Source organism: Nelumbo lutea, chromosome 1 (assembly GCF_056320005.1).
Source record: "Nelumbo lutea isolate HS-2025 chromosome 1, American lotus-T2T, whole genome shotgun sequence".
Classification (NCBI taxonomy): Eukaryota; Viridiplantae; Streptophyta; class Magnoliopsida; order Proteales; family Nelumbonaceae; genus Nelumbo; species Nelumbo lutea.
Window position 1 is genome coordinate 157,024,820 of NC_142684.1, and position 20,166 is coordinate 157,044,985.

General features: G+C 37.3%; 1 protein-coding gene across 2 annotated transcripts in view; it reads left to right on the top strand.

Annotated features, from left to right (window-relative positions):
- The first annotated feature begins 4,286 nt into the window (after positions 1 to 4,286).
- The window catches only part of ILA (putative protein kinase regulator ILITHYIA), an 87,625-nt gene continuing 71,745 nt past the window's right edge, over positions 4,287 to 20,166 (top strand). The window contains exons 1-12 of one of the 2 annotated variants that reach the window (XM_088957154.1): positions 4,287 to 4,651; positions 7,985 to 8,361; positions 8,458 to 8,589; positions 8,740 to 9,121; positions 9,222 to 9,368; positions 9,500 to 9,684; positions 9,803 to 9,929; positions 10,044 to 10,117; positions 13,526 to 13,602; positions 13,741 to 13,777; positions 13,858 to 14,024; positions 19,866 to 20,049. In XM_088957154.1, the coding sequence (XP_088813280.1) occupies positions 4,537 to 4,651; positions 7,985 to 8,361; positions 8,458 to 8,589; positions 8,740 to 9,121; positions 9,222 to 9,368; positions 9,500 to 9,684; positions 9,803 to 9,929; positions 10,044 to 10,117; positions 13,526 to 13,602; positions 13,741 to 13,777; positions 13,858 to 14,024; positions 19,866 to 20,049 (2,004 nt within the window). In that variant the 5' untranslated portion in view covers positions 4,287 to 4,536. Of the gene's footprint in view, positions 4,652 to 7,984; positions 8,362 to 8,457; positions 8,590 to 8,739; positions 9,152 to 9,221; positions 9,369 to 9,499; positions 9,685 to 9,802; positions 9,930 to 10,043; positions 10,118 to 13,525; positions 13,603 to 13,740; positions 13,778 to 13,857; positions 14,025 to 19,865; positions 20,050 to 20,166 lie in introns of those variants that run through there. The other variant, XM_088957159.1, reaches the window with a different exon arrangement.

Here is a 20,166-nt window from a genome sequence, read left to right on the forward strand (position 1 = left end):
CAGGTTCAGGGTGGGGCGGGGCAAGGACCTCAATCCCCATCCCCATCCCCATCCCTGACCCGATGGGGTCGGGGAAGTTAGGTTCCCGTCGGGGATGGGGAAAATTGCCATCCCTAGGGGGCAGCATGGCCTGCACTTTGTGCGGGCCGTGCCAGCCCATTTTACATCTCTAACTACCATTAAATTAGGGTTATGGTCTAGAGAGAGAGAGAGAGAGAGAGTGAAAGATTATTAGAGGAGGAGACTTGTCATCCTCAGATCTCAAACATGTAAGAGGAGACTTATTACCCTCATATCTGAAAGTTGTAAAGGAGGAGGAGACTTGTTGTCCTCAGATTTCAGAGTTGTAGAGGAGAAGACTTGCCGCTTATAAAGGAAGAGAAATTTGTCGAGATTTTCTCCAAGATATAAATAAATAATGAAAAACTAAAATCCTTAATTGATGGAGATCTGTTGGACACCCATCACCCAACCCTCCCAACCCATTTAAAATTTTGTTATTGGATTGGCCCACCCACTAAAAACCCAATATTAAAAGTTACGACCCAACCTATAATAAATGGGTGGGTTGGGTTAAAAATTGCCTCATTATCGATGTATTTGACTTTGATTTGTCTAATATCAGATCCTCTTAATTACCAAAATAAAGGAAAGCCCAAAAAATTTAGACACCACTAAAATCTAAGAATAAGGACCAATGACAAGGTATAATTGACAATAATGAATGGGTTAAGGCATTTAAAGAATGACAATAAGAATATCTTTTAAAATATGAATTTATTTTCATATTTGTATTTTTTTTTCTTTTAACTTGCAACATGTACCATGACATGCACCTTTTTTTTCATGGGTAAAATAAGATTTCATTAAATAAAATAAAAATACAATCTAGTAGGTAGCAAGGCATCACTCACTTGTAACATCAAAGAAAAAGTACTACAAATAAAAATACGTTTTCCAATTTACAAATTAGGAATTTCAGAACTTGCCCTAACTTTTCCGTCCTCAATTTGGTAGCACCATAAAAGCATAATCCAATTAGCCACAATTTTGTACAAGCTGCAAGTTTTGTCTTATAAAAAATTCTTCTATTCCTCTTTTTCCATATATTCAAACATATTGTGAGCGGAATGCAGTTCCAAATCACTTTCGCTTTCTTACTTCCTCTCAACTTTGGCCATCAAGAGAAGATTTATGCAGTTGAACATGAATTAAAATCTGAGACCCTGAATACAGCAATGAACACTGAACAAATCTCTACATGAAACCTGCAATATTGCAAAGAAAAACAATTGGCTGACATTCTCCTCCTGCTCTAAAGGCCTTTTAACCATACTGATCAAGTCCCTTGATTTCAAGTGGTCCATAGTCAAGATACTCCATGGCCACCTACCACACAAAAGCTTCCGCCCTGGGGGGAATTGGATTTCACCACCCATCCTCAAATTGGCTTGAGAATTAACTGTTCCTATTGAGAGCCAAATAACAATGGCTAATAGGAACTTCAACCTCACCCAACCTATACAACCTTGGACACAATTCACTTAGTTTCACTATCCCACACTAATTATCCTCTCAAAACCTGATTCTTGAACCATCTCCTACTAAAAAACTTGTTAAATTACCAAACTCCTAATCGAATTTCATAATCCCTTTCTACAAACTCACCCCACCCCATATCAAGATCTCACCTCTCTAGATTCCCAACCAACCCTTACCATCCTATACTTCCCCACCACAATCCTCATCCATAATGAACTTTCCTCCCTCCCTAAACCAAATCTCCATAACCACTTCCCAACCAAGGCCTTAAAAACTTCCACTCTTCTAAACCCTAACCCTATACCAATTCACCAAATGAAATTTCTTTCCCCCTCTTAACTCCTTCCCCATGCACACCCTCCCATAAGAAATCCTTTTGAACAGTCTCAATTCATTCAGCCACTTGTGTTATAATCTTCGGTAATGACATATGATGGTATGCACCTTAAGCTAGTGGTATTAAGGCCTTGTTCGTTCCCATATTCTATTGGGCGGGGGGGGGGGGGAGTCCCTCAATGGGGTTGTGATTCCCATTGAACAACTCTCCCATGTTCTTTTTGAGAATTTAGGTGGGACCCACAATAAATATGTTTTTCTTAGGTATCACCTACGTGGGAAAGTGTTACCCTTCTCCTACTTGGAAAAGTTATCCTTCCTAAGTGGAGAGTAAATGCTCAAAATACAATTTGTCAAAAATACCCATCAAAGCAATATAATCCAAAAAACATGGAATTGCTACCAAGGGCAAAATTGGCAAAATATGGAAAATTAAGTACTTATCCAGGAAAGTGAGTGATGCAAAAGAACATGGATTTTTTTTTAAAGGGTCTCAACCAAGAATATGGGAAAGTTGGGAGGCTTCATTTACTTGAATAAATTTTACAAAAAAACAACATGGGTTAGTGCACTTACTCAAGTAAATAACTATTAATAAACAAATGAGGCCTAAGATGAAAGCCCATTTCGCTAGTATTTTTTTTTCATGGATTAGGTTTGCTTTTTACAAAAAAATCATAAATTACTAGCTAATGAATTTATGCAACTCTTGAACAAAGTTTTTAAGTATTTTCTAATGATACGAATGTGTAGCATTGGTCCAGTGACCAAAACTCATTTTTATTGCACCCATATATACAGCTAATACTATCATGATATTCCACCCATATACTAATACTCCCATGACATTGATTTGTATTGTGTCTAGTCTAGTGCATATATTAGAGAAAGGGTATTGGCATACTCATTAACTCCTCTGCCCAAGTATTGGTTTGATGAACAACCCTAGCTGAAATTAATTGTTATTATTATTTTTGTATAGTAAAAAAATTATATAAAATATAGGGGAAAATCTATGATGCGGGAAAGATATGGTATCAAAAGAGTTTTGATCAATCAAAATCTACCAATGAATTTTGATAAATAACACCTGATTGACTACCACATTCATGATATCGGTTGATTGGTCAAAAAAAATTCAGATATCATATATTTCCCACATCGTAGTCAAACCTAAAATATAAACAATTATTAATCATTTAAAAGTTAAAAGTATAAAACAATTATATACTCTTATGTGTTTCTTCTGTTTAGCCTTTGCTTTATAAATCCTATGCATCGCACAGGTCCCCGCTATTATTCTATATTTAAGACCACTATTTAAATTCAAATCAGTCAATTGGATTTTCTTAAGTGCCATTGGATTCCCCTAATTATACCCCACTGTTTTTTTTTTTAAGATAATAAATCTACTTTTGCACCATACTCTAATTACTTGCTTTTTTTTGAAGCCATATACTATAATTACTTGTTATAGTTAAAATTTTATTCATTTTCTCATTTTAATTAGTATACATGTACATGTACATTAAAAAAAAAATATATATTCTCGTATACATGTACATTTTAATTCTGTTGTCATTTTTCAAAATCAACCAAATATTCTCGTAGTTCATATTTAACATAAACTATTAAGTAATGTATTTCTTATGTGTATATAATTTATTCGTAGTCATATAAAATTTATATTAATGTTATTATTTTTTGTTAATATATTTGAGTTTTTCTAATTGTATTCGTGTGCCTTAATGTTTATATTATATCCATCCATATTGGAAGCATATCGTGTTATATGTCTAAGATGGGATCACAAAGAGTTGCATAAACTAGTTATTTACTAGTCCTTCTATGCCGCATACATCATGCTACCATTGCCGCATACATTGGCTCAGCTTCAGCTTGGACTGACAAATCCCAGTTTTGCTTCCGGTTGAGCCGGGACCCGGATAGGAGGATGGCGTTAAGGTTTGGCTTGGATTGGTTGTATGCCTGGATCATTTCAACCAATTTGAATTCCTCAGCCCATTTAGGTTAATGGGTTGATTATTCTCATCATGGTTTGCCGCATCAGTTGGCTCAGCTTCAGCTTTGACACTGACAAATCCCAGTTTTGCTTCCGGTTGAGCCGGGACCCGGATAGGAGGATGGCATTAAGGTTTGGCTTGGATTGGTTGTATGCCTGGATCATTTTAACCAATTTGAATTCCTCAGCCCGTTTAGGTTAATGGGTTGATTATTCTCAACATGGTTTGATCTAGGCTTCATATTGATTTCAAGTAATCTTACCTTCAGATTGGTGGGACTGGGGTTGTCCATGCCCAGGCCCAGGACTTAATCCAGTAGGCATCAGTGGTTTTAACATCTCTCTCCCAGATCCTTTAAAACCCTAATTTCTCTCACCCGGTAAAGAATAGGAAAAAGAATACAAGGCAAAAGAAACCCTGGTCCTGCAATGGACTTAAAAGCCATCCAATGACGTGAAGGTCATCTCAAAACCCTAACAAGTCTAGTTCAGTAAGGAGGGTCGGATTCTGAGACTGGTATATCGATTCCAGTAGGCGATACTCTTCGTCGGAACCTGTTCACCAGAACCTCAATTTTGTCACTTGATTCTGTTTTTCAGCTTGAATTCAACTTAGATCTATAATCTGATTAAAAATGGACAAATCACTAGAAGTTTTGAGCGCTGCAGCCGCGTCAGTTTCGACCCCATCTACCAAGCAACGAGTTCAGATCTTCCGCAACGATATACCGTCGGTTCTGAACAATTCAGGTCCATTTTTGCGCACATTTTGAATACGCACAAGCGTTTAAATGAATTGAGGATGCATTTAGATGTTCTGTTATGAAGAATTGAATGATGTAAATTGAGTTTGTCATCTGGTCAATGATGACATGAAATGGAACTTCATTTCTCTACTACTGATACTGATATTACTAGTAGCATGCTTACTTCTCCTAATCTGTAGTTAATTGACTTGGATTTTGCACTTCAGTGGTAGTAATTTGTTTATTATAAATGCACATGCACATTGTTTATTCGTTGTTACATATCGATTTATTAATGTTGACATATATTCTGCATTTGGGTGCACCTAGAATGACAGAAAACAAATGATTTCCATGGAAAACAATATTCAGTAGGGAACCGAATTATATTCCTATTTTTCCCGGTGTTGTTTAACTCGGAAAACAAACCTAAACAGTTGAGGAACAAGTTGTTCTTTTCCTTTGTGTCATGAGGCGCATTTGGCATACCAGAGGCACACGCCTCATGCAAAAGACGTTTGAGGTGTACTCCTCAGATGCATCCATGCCTCCAGCATATGCCTCAAGGCGTTTTGAGTGTGTCTCCGGGTGTATGCCTCAACGCTATTTAAAACATTGGGTGTTAATAAGGAGCTTCTATTCGGGGGGGGGGGTGACAAGTGGGGGTTCTATGTGAAAGTTATTAAATTAGTTGTAACAGGAAGGTTTTAGGTAATGAAAACTAGCCTAACAGAAGAAAAACAACTTTTTTGTATATACATTTTTTTTATGACAATTAATAAGTTACTCTGCTAACAATAAAAAATAGTTCAAATCTAGTGACAGTATGCTGTAGCTCACTACCTCCCCCCGCCCCAATGCCCAACAGGGTGCTTATAGAGCATGAGTCAAATGGAAATTTGGTGGCTCAATTCTAATGCAGAAGGTTCTTGGTTTTTTTGAAACAACCAGAGAGAGGATTTAGAAGCTACTATGAACATCTTGTTCAGTTGGATCCCTTGGTTTAGAATACTTCATGATCTGAACTTGAGGAGTGTACTAGTCTCAAGGATTTTATGGCATTAAATGGAAGTACTCTAGAATATTCATAAAGGATCAATGAAGCAATTTATTCCTCCCAAGTCCTAATCTCTCCCCTAGGGAGGCCATAAGCAATTGGGTTGGCAGGTGCTGGATCCATCTGAATAACTTGTTAGGACTTCAATAAAGCTTCCTAATGAAGTGGGCATCATGATAAATTTGGAGGATTGTCATAGGCCATCCTTGTTTAAGCATGGAATGTAGGTCAAATCGTTTGAGGAAGAGAGTTCAAAGGAAGATGATGAGGGTAGACAAAAAAGAATGTTGGTAGCAGAGAGCCAAAAAATTCCGTAGACAAAAAAGAATGATGGGCATTTCTTTCATGCCATGTGGTCCAAATAATCGCCAAGGGGATCATGGCCCAGGTTGATCTGCCTCTCTTTCTCATATTCTGAACATGCCACCTGACTAAAAGTTCAGAACAGAATTAGGATGACACCATTGCCATCGAATTGCATTCTGGAAATTGGCCCACAACCTGCTGGTGAATTTACAGTGAAAGAACAAATGACTATAAGCTTCCAGATACTCTTCACGTAGAACACATGCAGTGTTGTCCAGGACCGTGCCCCTTCTTGTGATATATTCCTTAGATTGACTTTTGTCCAGAACCACCAGTCAAGTAAAAAACTTTACCTTTGAAGGGGCGACATTACCCCATATCTCTTTAAAGGGGAATCCCTTGGCTCTCCTTTCAGTTAGTTTCCTATAGAATGATTTGTCTGGGAATTTGCAGAAGTATGTCTCATCTGCAATTTGAGTATTTGCAGGTATATTTTTTCTTTGGCTTTCGGATAAGGGGCAATAGATTCTGTTTTCTATATTTAAGTTTGATTGATAGCAAATTGTGTTTTCCTTACCAGTCAAAGAAAGAAGTTTTCCTCTGCTGCCGTCCAATAAAGAATTTGTTCTAGCTTGATACCAGTGTTGGAGGAGATGATGACAAATAAGATGGTAGAAGTTTGATGAAGATAACTGGCTTTTCTTTTCCTCTTTGTTTTTCTTCTCATGCTAAATGACCACAAATGGAGGAACTAGACCTTTCAGTTTCCTTCATGTTTGTCCTAATCAGAACATTTTTGGGAGGGGGATTTGCATGAGATTAGTTATGCTTTATTTCATTTTTAAACATGAGAGTGGACGTTACTTTTTGTGCAATATAATTTTTTCCTTGACTATTGCCATTCATGCCATCTAACCCAAGAAAAAACAAGGGGGGAGTTGCTGATTCTTTCTCTTATTTGGACAGATGCTTGTCATGTGAAGCAGTTAAGCTGTATGTGTGTAATGGAATAATGGTACTTTAGACAAGTATGACTTAGCATCTCTATGTGCACTTCTATCTCTTACTTTGGGCTCCCAATGTTACTGTATATTTAAAAGTGGTAGCGATAAAATAATATATATTCCAATCTGGGTTACTCAGTTGCAACTATAGGATTACATATCGGATTTCATTAGATCAAAAAAGGGGAGGGATGCACATGAGGAGATGTGCAAAGCCTTGTCAACAAAACAAAAAGACAAAGCCCACTACAATGGCAAAGTATGATCACTATACAAAAAATCCCTTCCCAGCCCAGATTTAGCTGGATTATCAGCCACATGGTTTAATTCTCTAGGAATCCATCTGAAGCTGCATTGTAAGTAAGAGGCCAGCTCCCTGATTTTCTAACAGAAAATGAGATAGTCCGTTCTCTATAGTTATCAAATCAACTAGCTTTATTAAATAATTATGTAAATTAATTAGGGGTACAACACTTCATTGATGGAGTATAAGCTGAGCTATGCTAGCAAAGGCACCCCTCGGTTTTCACATTCTAAAAACTACCAGTGAGTGTAGTGTAGTACAAACAACCTGGTTTGCCCTGTCCTTGTCAATGAATCTGTCAACTGATTTGCAGATCCTCTAACCCATTTGAATGAGGTTTTCATCATATGGGCTAGAGATTTTGCTTCCCTAAGTGAATGATGATACAGCCATGGACTTCACCACCATCCTGCATCTATCCAATCACTACCTGTGAGTCACCTGCAACTTCCGCTTTATCATAGCTGAGGGAGAAACAGAACCTGGGTCCCTAAAGAAGCAAGAGTAGCTCTGCTCTAATAGAGTTGAATATCTTCAATTTGACGAGATTAAATTGTGTGGATTGCTTTTATTTTCCTTGGAGCTTTCTGAAATCTGATTAGATGCAGTATCATCCTTTATTTTACACTGGAATTATTTATTTTACCTTCCATATTGAAATTGCAGAAATGTCAGTTGATCATGCATCACTATTGGTAGATATAGTTTTCCAGACATTGTTTATTTATGATGATCGAGTGTCAAGAACAGCCGTAGATGATGTGATTGTAAAAGCCTTGGGTGAGCTTGCTTTTATGAAGGGTTTTGCTGCTGCACTAGTTCAGGCCATAGAAAAGCAGTTAAAGTTCCAGTTGCATAGAGTCTGCTTCAAACTTCTCAAATGGTCTTGCCTTCTCTTAAGTAAGAGCCAGTTTACAACTGTATCAAAGAATGCATTGTGGAAAGTAGCTGCATTGCAGGCATCCTTGCTTCAGATTGCTTTGCAGGGCTCCTTCCACATGCAAAAGGCTTGCAAGAAAATATTTGTTCATCTATTCTCTCAGGTATTTCATGCATTTTTTTTTTTGTGTTATTGGAGCTATCTTTACTCTCTATTAAAACTCCAATTAACTTATTGTTCCCGATCTTTGTCTTTTCAGTCTTCGAACATTTTCAAAGTGTATGTAGAGGAGCTAAATGGTTCAAGAATTCCTTTTAAAGATAGTGCCAAATTAATATGGTTATTGCTAGATTTCTCGTGTACAGACCCTTCTCTGTTTGAGCAATGCAAGGTAAGAGTATTCTCCATTCTATTATCAATTTAGATTTATATTTACTTGGTGCCTGAAAAACTTGTCAGTCCATGTTCTTCTTTGTATTTATTGAAAATTTGTCAGTCCATGTCAGGTTCATTCTGAGTATTCTTTAATTATTTTGTACAGGGTGTATTTCTTGAAATGTATGTCAAAGCTGTTCTTAACTCCAAGGAGAAGCCCACAAAGGGTCTCAGTGAAGCATTTCATCCTCTTTTCATGAAAATGTTGCATGAAGACTTTAAAAATATTGTGGTTCCATCATCTGTTAAAATGCTAAAAAGGAACCCAGAAATTGTATTGGAGTCAGTTGGTGTTCTCTTGAAGTCAATCAACCTTGATTTAAGCAAATATTCTGTAGAAATTCTTTCAGTGGTATTGCCACAAGCCCGCCATAGTGATGAAGAGCGAAGGCATGGGGCTCTGTCAATTGTTAAGTGTTTGAGCCAAAAATCTAGTGATCCGGATGTTCTTCTTGCAATGTTTAATGCTGTGAAGGCAGTAATTGGAGGTTTGGGTTTTCTCTCCCATTTCTTGTGAGGTATTTCAAGTATCTTTTAACTTACTCTCCATCAGGTAGATGCTTTTGAAAATTTTTTGAATTTAAATAGGTTCAGAAGGGAGACTAGCATTTCCTTACCAGAGGATTGGAATGATCAATGTACTGCAAGAATTGTCAAATGCTCCTGATGGAAAATCATTCAACAGCTTGGCATCTTGCATCTGTACATTTCTTTTGTCCTGTTACAAGGGGGATGGTAAGCATTTTATTTGAATCCTTTCTTCTTTCTCCCAACTTCTGTCTTTACACCTTTAATGATTCCAAGTCTTTCAACAACTTTTATCTGGTTAATAGATTCATGAATTTGTGTTTCAACTTAATTCACAGGAAATGAAGAGGTCAAACTTGCAACCTTATCTGCAATGGCTTCTTGGGCAGTGCGGTCTGCTGAAGCAGTTCAACCAGATATTGTTTCTTTTTTTGTTTCTGGCCTCTTGGAGAAAGAAACTCTAAGACGGGGGCATCTTCGTTGCCTCCGAATTATATGCAAGAATCCTGATGTCTTTGTGAGGGTGAGGAAGCCAAATTTTTATTTCTTCCATACTTGTATTTTTTCTGAACTTATACTTTCTTGAAATTGCTTCCCCCTTCTCTAGTAACTAATTAGAGCTTCAATGGTATCCTCTGCAGTTATCATCTTTGTTTGGGCCTCTTGTCCAACTGGTGAAAACTGGTTTTCCAAAAGCAGCACAGCGGTTGGATGGAATTTATGCATTTCTTTTGGTTGCCCAAATCGTAGCTGTTGATATTAAAGCAGGTGTCTTGCAATTTTTATCCTGAATTTGGAGGGCCGACTATTGGCCTCTGATGGGTAATTTGCTTATTTATGCATGCATACAGTTAAGGTTAAAGCATTTCTTTTCTATTTCAGAGGATATTGTGTCAAAAGAAAAGATCTGGTCGTTGATATCTCAAAATGATTCTTCAGTGGTGTCTATTTCATTTGTAAGTATCAAAATGCCTTGTAAATTACGGTTTTCTCTTGCGATAAAGAATGGACATTTGTAGTTTCAATTTTCCTATAGAAAACATTTGTAGTTTCAATGGTATTATACATTTTTTAGTGTTGGGAGAACCAAATACAAAATGTAGAAGTATATAAACTTGATCTTTATTTCTAAATCTTTACTGTAGTTACCTGTAAAAAAACTATGACAAATTTGAATAGTTGAATGGGACGGTTCTAAATTACTTATTCTCTCTAAATTGCATCTTTAGCAAGGGAAAGGGCTGGAATTTTATTATTATTATTGTTAATTAATAAAATTTTAATTTCAAGAAATTTATACAAATACAAAATTAATAATAGAATAATTATTTGAGTACTTAAAATTTATAAATTTGCACATGATATGTATCTTAAAAATTTTAGTAATTTATATTTTATTTTGTATTAAATAACAATGTATTTATTATTTACAAAAGTGAAATATTGTTTACAAAATATTCGAGAATATAATACAAGTTGAATCTATCAAATCCACTAATCCTCATTTATTTTAGAAATGGATCTTATGTTTTACAAAATTTAAAGAAATAAATATATTAATAATGGAATAATTATTTTAGTAATTAAAAATTATGAATTCACATATGATATGTATCTTCGAAGCTTTAATAGATTTGATATATGTTATGTTAAGATTATATATTTTTGTAATATATTAATTGATCTTTTAATTTGCAACAACATATTTATTGTTTACAAAAATAAATATTATTTTTAAAAAAATTAAGAATTAAGTTTTTAGTTGACCTTTTTGTTAATGCTTGAAATTATAAATAGTAAAAGATAAAATAATTGATATTATAATTCAAATACAATAATTGTATATGCTTTTTTGCTTTAGACTTTAATAGAAAATAAAATAATGGTTTTGTGCATGTATTAATTTGTAAAAATCTATATAATGTGTCTTGACTCTTGATTAATGTATTATCAATAAAGTTGCATGATATTTATGCATCCCACTATATTAATTGTAATGCATTTCTTCATATATATTATTAAAATATAAATTTTCTATGTATTTATACATTATTTCTGGTTATTTTGACATTAAATTTACTTTTATTAATATACATTATTTCTGGTTATGGAATCTATGTTCATTTCCCAAGCATATCCAAGCGCTTTTGTATTTTTCGTCTGTATCCATGCGTTTCCAAGGCGTGTCCGTATCCATATCTGATCTGTCCGATGCAATATGCGATATCGATACTTTGATCATTGCTTCTGTGGTGTGTGTACTCAAAGGGGAGATTGAGAGTTTGGGAGAATTTACGAAAAAGGATAAGCAAAGGAGGAAGATTGCGAAGTACCAAGGGGAGATGAAAAGCTAAGTGTTATTTCGGGGGAAGATTTTGAAGGTGGCCCATATGTTAAGGTGGTAAAGTGTTGGGGTTATTTTTCTTGGGTGGAGAAGCATTCTCTAGAAGTGCTTTCAAAGAATTTCAGAAAAGGAGTAAGGAGGAGAAGCGCCGAAAGACCTTTTTAAGTGAAGGAGGGGATGCATGGGTTGAGGGAGGTGTGAAGATGATTTCGTTGAGGAGCAGTAATTTTGATGTTTTTTTTTTTGATGTTGGGGTTTTCTTTTTCCCTGTTGGGTGAGCTTCACCCTGTAATATCTTTTTTATCAATGAATTTTATTTTATTATAAAAAATATGCTGAAGCAATTGGAAGAATAGAAGGTAGGAAGAGAATGAGTAGAGATGGAGAAGAAGAGAGGAGGAGAGGAGAAAGAATGACCTTATGTGGGCGCCCAAATACAAAAAGATGTAAAATGATAATATTACCCTAAACACAGGCATTCTTAACACAAACAAATGTATGGATGGAATCATGGAACAAATGGTGAATTAATGAGCGGAGAGAGACCTGAGATTAAACACACCTGGAGTGAAACAGTGTCAAAAGTGAAACCTTTTGGAAAACTTCCCCTGTTAATCTGGGAGCCCTTTGAATAACAGCTTTGAATCTCTAAACCCTGGACTGCCTGAAGGAATCTACTCTCATGTGTTTTCTTCTCGTTAGTTCGGATGAATGTTTAGTTCTATAGAAAGGTTCTTCTTGCGGTGTTTGCTTCTGGAGAGAGGTTGTTCGGCAGTAGAAATGATTCTCAAGAGGTAAATAACTTTTTTCTTTGAGCGTTCTGGTTTCAAGAGGAACATGGAGACATCATAGGGGGGAGGGGTGGAGGGGGAGATGGTCTCCATCAATAGAGCAAAGGAGGAGGTGATTGTTGAAGGATTTGGCAAGACTCATTCTTATTCACAGATGGAGGTGGTGCAGGACTCATGGAATAAATCCTTAATGGGCAAGATAGCCTGTCAAGGGCTTGGGGACGTTGGTGATATTTTCCATCACTGACTTCACGAAGGACTCATACTTAACCAGGTTTGATGCACAGAGGCATTGGAGTCAGTGCTCAACAGAGAGGAATAGGCGAAAGCATAGGATGTGGGATAGCACCGCATTTGCAAATTTTTCTAAAGGGGGCATTAACAAATTCACATAAGTAAAGTTAAGAAACAGAAAGTGCATTAATAATGAGTTCCAAGTTCAGTCAACTACATGGCTGACATCTAGCTAAGCAAGGGTTATGAGAGAACAAATGTTCTGGACTTTGTTGTAGTACATGAGTCTATGAGGGTCTGATATTTGTAAGTTAGAGTTTAATGTTTGTGCATACTATTCTCTTTTTAATGAAATCCTTGTTATTCATAGCAAAGTGCATTAATTAAAATTTACCTTTTGTTTATTTACATACTGGAAAATGATATTCTTTAGGCAGCAATTTATGCCAATGATATATAAATAACAGGTTTCATTTTCTGCTATCAGTTGAAAACATTAATTGACCCAGTGTAGCTCCATGAACGGCTCCTTATACTAAATAAAAGAAGTCCCTAACCAGGCGATGAAGTATCTCTTTGCAGATTGCTCCTTTTCCCTCATCATTAGGATGAGTATCAACATTTTTTTTTTCCTTCAAATGGCACGCATGTTCAATTTGGAACTGAAAAGGCTTTGTTTCCCTGGCTTTGTTTCCCTGTTTGATAGTCCAAGCCATTGTGGACCCTTATTTCCATTGCTGATCTATCTAATACAATCAGACAATTTTCCTTTGATTATCAGCCTCTCAAATGCGATAAAGGATGATGATCTAAATCCTTGAATGTATGTTTTAGGCTTTTAGCTGAGTTCACTAAGCATTACCATTTTATGTATAAAGTATCTGAAAATCCATGTAGTGATGGCAATGTCGAGAGCCTTTTGTCTCTTTATAAGCCTTCTTTGCAATGGCTGTCTTCCGGATAACAGTGTTATTGTGCCATTGCTTTTCTTGCAGGCTTCAAAACTACTGAGTGAGGATTTAATGGCATGCATTGATCTTCTTGAGGTGCTTCTGGTGGAACATCTGCAAAGGTTTTTCCACTTATGTTGCTTTTTATTGCTTCATTGTTCATTGTTTAGAAATTAATTGTTCATTTCTTTAAATTCCTTCCAACTTAAAACTGGAAGTGTATTTTGTTTAGACTCAATTCTTGGTCCTTTTTACTGCAGAGTGTTGAATACTTTTTCTGTCAGATCACTATTACAGGTAAACCAAGGTGCAATCTACTATTTTTATTTTTTTTTTGGGCTAAGAAACACTACTGACAGATGATTTGTCATGTACAGTTAATAATCTTTCTCATATGCCATCCAAGCTGGGATGTTCGTCGGGTGGCCTATGATGCTACAAAGAAGATCATCACTGCTGCCCCAAAGTTGTCTGAAGATCTTTTGCTTGAGTTTGCAAAACTTCTCTCTGTAGTTGGAGATAAAATGCATTTTCTGAAAACAAGGTATATATAGTTAATAATGGAGCTTTGTATTTGTATTAGGTTCATTTGTCTGATTATATTATATTTAATGTTTTGAGACCTGATCCAGATGTGTAAGTTGGCAGGGAGCAGGTTGGTTCAATGCTGACATGTTCTAGACGTTACTTCTGTTTAATAAATGCCATGTTGATTAGGAAAAATTATAATGCAATTTAAGTACTGTATTTTTCTGAGGTTATTATAGTAGGTTCTGATCAAGATTCGAATTATCGATACATGCTGATACAGTGGAAGGGGTGTATCGTTACTTTGTACCACACTCATTCCAATTTTTTTAGTTTTTTTTCTAAAAACAGGGAAGGGTAGGTTTAAACATTGTTTAACTATGAAAACCAGTGCTTCTGGAATTAGCCTTAAAAAAGGTGTATCGACAGTGTGCCGTTTTGAAATAATATGCTCGATACAGAGTGTATTGTGTCGAAACTTTGAACCATGGTTCTGATTCATGGATAGGATGAAAATAGTAACCCATTCATGAGGTCATCTTGAATTTTTTGCATAGACCAATAACTAGAACTGCATTATAGGAAAATGCTACTACTTACTGTAATGTGCAACAGTGCAAGATGCTGCTGCAATCACAAGGGGAGCATGTCTCAACATGGGCTGTGTGTGGATGTTCTGAGATATCACCCCCTCACACTCACAGGAGGGATGTAGAACATCAGCTTGGGGGCAGTTTAATCCTGATGCAGTAAAGACAAAAAGGAAGGAGAATATAAAGAAAAATGACTGAGAATTTATTGTCACTCACTATTAGTAAAGCAGTTGTCCACACTGACATCACCCCCCTCCAAAAAAAAAAAAAAAAAGGAACCCTGATCCTACAGCCCTCTCTCATTGCTGACCAACAAGCAAAGCAGAACTCCCTGAAAATTCTTTTTTTCCACTCCTAACCACAGTCAATAGTGAACCAAAAACTCTCAATAAACTCATGTATATCAACCTTCACTCAGCTTTTTCCAACTGCATCCGTTCAAATAACTTTTCTATCTCCCCAAATTCTCTCGAACCTTGCCCACCATATTTCTTTCCTCATCTCTTTGAAAGTTTTCCTTTCAAATTCCTCCCCACCCAAAAAAAAAAAACCAATTGTCTTGCTAACTTGCAAGGGTGTGGGTTCCATGTGGGCCCTATGTGTACAGAACGCTGGCGTGTTCACTCTTGATAGGTTTCCTAGCCCTGTGTGAATAATTTTGTCTGTAGCCCATCCAGACTCCTATCTTGCACTTCACGTTCAACTATATTTTTCCGGCTCAGAACTCTTCTCCACTGGTCTAGCTTGATCCAGAATGACCTCACCCTCTTCTTCCTGTTTCTCCGATCTTTCAGAATTGGTATTCTCAACCTATCCTTGTAGACCAATGTTTTGCAGCAAAATGTCCTTCCCCACTAACAAGTCCTGATCTGGACGCTCTTGATTCCCAGGATCCTTTTGTTTTCTTACTTTGGCTCTATTTCCCTTCTGAAAATTCTCTTGCATTTGCGGGTAGGTCCTGGCCCAACAATTCTATCCTTTGTCATGAGAAAACTTTGATCATGTGCACTAAATGAACGTTATTTGCTTCTTGTGGTTTCTTTGTAATCACCTTTGCTCCATTCCCAATCTCTTTATGTCTCTCATATCCTTCTCTAAAGTTTCCACAAACATTTTAAAATGACCTATCATTTTCTCTTTATTTTTTGATCAGCAGAAAAAAGATTTTAATAAAATTTTGAAAGAAGAAAAGATAAGTACAGCTTTTTAGCCCACTTTGCTATTCCAAATTACAAGGATGCCCAAAACAGTCCTTGCCTCATAGGCCCTTGCTTAGCTAAGGTGTCAGCTAAATCATTTGCACTCCTAACCGATTTATTTAAATTCAGCCACTATTTCTTCTGTAATTGTTTCCACATTCCTTAGAATATACTTTAGGGACCAAGGAATATTCCTATTGGATTTGGCCTAGGAGATGACTACTCGTCAAATCATTCTAAATCCCAACTGCTTAGCTAATCTGAGGCATTGTAATAAAGCCAACAACTCACCTTCAAAGAATTTACGAAGCCAATTGGTCTTGAGAAAATAGCCAATATCCTCCTCTCTGAATTTCTGACAACCCCCCTATTTGAGCCACACCTGGGTTTCCAAGAGAGCTTCCATCAAAATTTAATTTTACTTTGTTGTCTTCCAGGGGTTTATCCTTTTTCTGTCCTTTGTTCTTGGTGACTGTGCTATTTCGTTCCAGACTCGGAAGAAATCATTTACTTAGAAGGTTTTGAAAATATCCAAAGTCTTCACCCAGGACACTACCTTATTTTTATACTGTCTATCACCTCACCTCTGCGAAACTTGGCTCTTTTCCAAGAAGATTCTGCTAATTTCTCTCCTCCCATTCCACCCAGCAGATTGCTGCCTTAGTTGCTTTCCAAAGAATTTTCCCCCTTTTCTTTGGTTGCCTCAAGAAGTTTGGGTTGAAGAGACCTTCCACATCTTGAGGTGGGACCCACCTGCAGCCAGAAAGAGAACAAAAAAACTCCCAAATTCTCAGAACAAAGGACAGGAGAGAAGTAAATGAGATAGTCTCCCCGTTACCCTTACAAAGGAAGCACATAGGAGAGAGACAAACAAAAGGCCTTATTTTGTGCAGCAAGTCATAAGCATTTACCATACCAAGAAAAATTTCCCAGTAGAAAGTTTGAATTTTGAGTGGGATAGGCTTACTCCAAATTTCTTTTACTGGGAAGTCCACCCCTCTAAATTTCTTTCGACTCTTTCCTTGAGGATTCTAGAATTTGGTTGACCTATCATTTTCTTTTACCATGTCACGGTCATCCCCATCCAAATAAGATATATCTTTCTCCACAACCAAATCATTCAACTTGCTGTGACCAAACAAGCCCTCTTCTGAAACTGCACCATCCACCTTTTGACTCTCATTAACCACTAAATCCCCATCTGACAAGATAAGGTCTGTTTTTTCTAGGATTCACTTCTGCCCTACCAAGAGTCTCCTGCCTTTGGTTGTCCATCTAAGGCATCTTCTGCAAATAATCTTCTCTTGAAATCTCCATTCCTTTATCTTCAGCCTTTGAAAATGAAGAAAAGTCCAAATCCGCTGGCTTCTTGCCTTCAATCTTTTGAAGATCTTGAACTGATGGATAGAAACTCTCAGCATCTTCAACCAGAATCAACCCTCCGTCCTCAATGATGTCTACCTTTTACTTTCTTCCTTCGCTTCCATCTTCCTTTGGCTGCTGCCCAGGCACAATCGAGTTTGAAATTGGGGGCAGCAATTTATCACAAGAAAGTTCAGTCACGAGCTGAAAATCTGAGGTGGGCTTGAGATCACCAGCACCATTTTTCTTACCCTCCACCCTGCTCTCTTTTCCTGGAATGAATCTTGTAACCATCCACTCCCATCTTTCTTGCCCCTCCTCGCCTTGACCTTAAAACCCTGCTTCAATCAGTCCATTTTGAGAAGTCTTCTCTCAAAGTGGCATCTTTTTGACATGGGAGTTGATACATGTGGACGTTTCTTTTCTTTCCTGTGTTCTTTCCCTCATCCCTGGTTGGAAAACACCTCAAGAAAACAAAGGAGTGTATTTCGTTTTGCAGTTTTGGGAGGAAGGTACTTCCTTTTGCAGTTAAATGATTCTTATGAATAAAGTAAATAGAGAAGGGAAGGTTAAACAAAAGAAGGTAAGAAATCAGGAGTATACTGATTCTTAGAGTAGAGTAGTAATTGGATTGGAGGCTTTGGTGACTGTCTCCTTATGCATGCACAAGAAGATGGCAGAAGCCCAAAAGATTTTTGCTGCCTATATCAATATTTCTTGATGGGAGGGGAATACAAGACTGGAAGGATTCCTGTTGCAAACAAGCTTTTCGTTCTATTGAATCAGGTGAGAAGTCAAAGAGATAAGGAAAGACAGAGGTAGATGTCGAGGGGCTTTAATGATGGAGGTTGCTGGCAGAACTTGAGAAATGGAAAAGTTGGTGGGGCCCAGGTAAAGTCGGTTGAAAGGGATAGAAGGATTTGGTTATTGCAGAAGATAGTGGAGTTGGTGAGAAGACTGGGGAGGTGGGACACGTGGACAACTTTAAGAACGAAGCAACAATGGTGGAAACTGAAAACCCGAATGAGTAGAATAGACCCTTTGAAGAAACAGGTGGGGCCCAAACCTTGAATTTCTATTGCGTTATTAGGGGTAAGGCTAAGCAAATTTTGGTGGTTACCAAATTTGACAAAAATGGAATTAAGAAGCCAGATGGACGAACAAAGGAGGATCATGTTGGAAATCAGGCCTCTTCTGTGGTTGGAGGAGAGGGCCTATGCGCTCAGGTTGGAAGAAATACTGTGGTGGCCTGGATCACATTGGAAATTGAGGTTGATGAGTTGACTCTCCAAGAAACAAGGAACGATTTGGTTTCGGCCAACTGACATCTGAGAAGATTATCCCTGACAAGAGTTGGGGGTTGGAAGAGGGGACCGAGGAAGTTGGGGAAATCTATGCGGGTTCTGAGATCGGGGAAGCGGTAGGAGGAAGAGGGCCAAGCGAAGATGGAGACAACATTGGTGTTCAGGATGAGAATCACGTTGGAGATGCCATTTGTTTTAAGGAGGTGAAGGTTGGAAGGTTGGGTGTTGACTTGGGTCGAAGAAGCAAGAGTGAAGAGAAAAATGAGAGGTTCAACGAAGTGATGATAAGAAACCGCACAGCCTAAAAAACTCTAATGTAGTGTGTGTGACAAAAATCTTCTCAAGGTTGAAGCTTGGTCTGGCAGGGGCAGGACCCACAAAAAACTACAAATGGGTATACAAAAAGAAGGAAGAGAGGCAATTTGTCTCTTGGAGCTGAGTCTAAAGGAACAACGATGGAGGAGCAGCCACTGGATTCTCTTTTGGGGAAGGATGTTCAAGCTATTAAGGACGGCAGTGAGGGTTCTGTTTTAGGTACAAGTATGGAGGTGCAAAGTGATGAGTTTAAGGGTAATGCTTCGGGCAGTGTGACTCTTCAAAAGTTGGTAGATAGAGAGGTGACGATCGGAAAAAGTTTGGGTCTCTTTTTTTGGGGTGGTGAAGAGTTCGCTAGGAGGGCCTTTGAGGAATTTGAAAGGACAAAAAGGAAAGAGAAGTTAAAGAAGAAAGCTCTGTTGAAAGGAGACGAAGCATGGGAGGAGGAAGTTTCAGATCAGGAGGATGAGATTGTGGATGAAGATTGAGCATCTCTACCAGGTTTTAAAAGTTTTATTAGCTTCAGTCCAGTTTAGTACGAGTCTTTGGTATGTAAGTGGTGTGTTTGTTCTTTAGGTGTTGTTTAAGGGGTCTTGTTGTTTTGTTTGTTTGGTCATTTAGTTCTTTTTTTTTTCCGGATGATATCTTATCATCTTCCTGCTGTAACTCTTTTTCCTTTTAATAAAAATTTCCTTTTACTCTTAAAAAAAGCTTTTTTGATGTTCAATATCTATGGCGATATATCATAGGCCTATGAATTTTCATCAAACCTTCAATCCTGTGGTACTGATGTGTATCATGTCTTCTAATTCGAAAAGAAAACGTTGAATCCAAATCCTTTTGAGATTCCACTGAGTACCTAAAAGAATATAGATGCTTAATTGCTGGATCAGAAACGAGTTGTTTGATGATTGCCATTGGTTTTCTCATGCATTTTTTTTTGTTAATTGCTTTGACTGCTGGAATTTCTCTTTCCCCCTTTTTTCTGATCTCTAACAAGCTCCATGCCTTTCTATTTCTGAAGAATTGTTTTTTTTTCTGACATGCTAAGGCAAGCTATTTTAAGTATGTTATTTTTCTGTAGTGACACAGAAAGTGTGGTTGATGCTCAAGTGCCCTTCCTTCCAACTATTGATATTTTAGTGAGGGCTTTGCTTGTGATTTCATCACCTGCTCTAGCTGCTGCATCAAGTGCAAGTTCAAGGCTTATATTCTGCTCACATCATCCATGCATTGTTAGCAGTGCAAACAAAGATTCTTTATGGAGGGTAATGTTTTATATCTTCCTATAAGATATTCTTTATTTGGTTAATGCCCAACTTTTTACTGGACTTCTCTGGCTCTACTCTTTGGGATGTTTGGAAAGGAATGAGTGCAGACAAGAT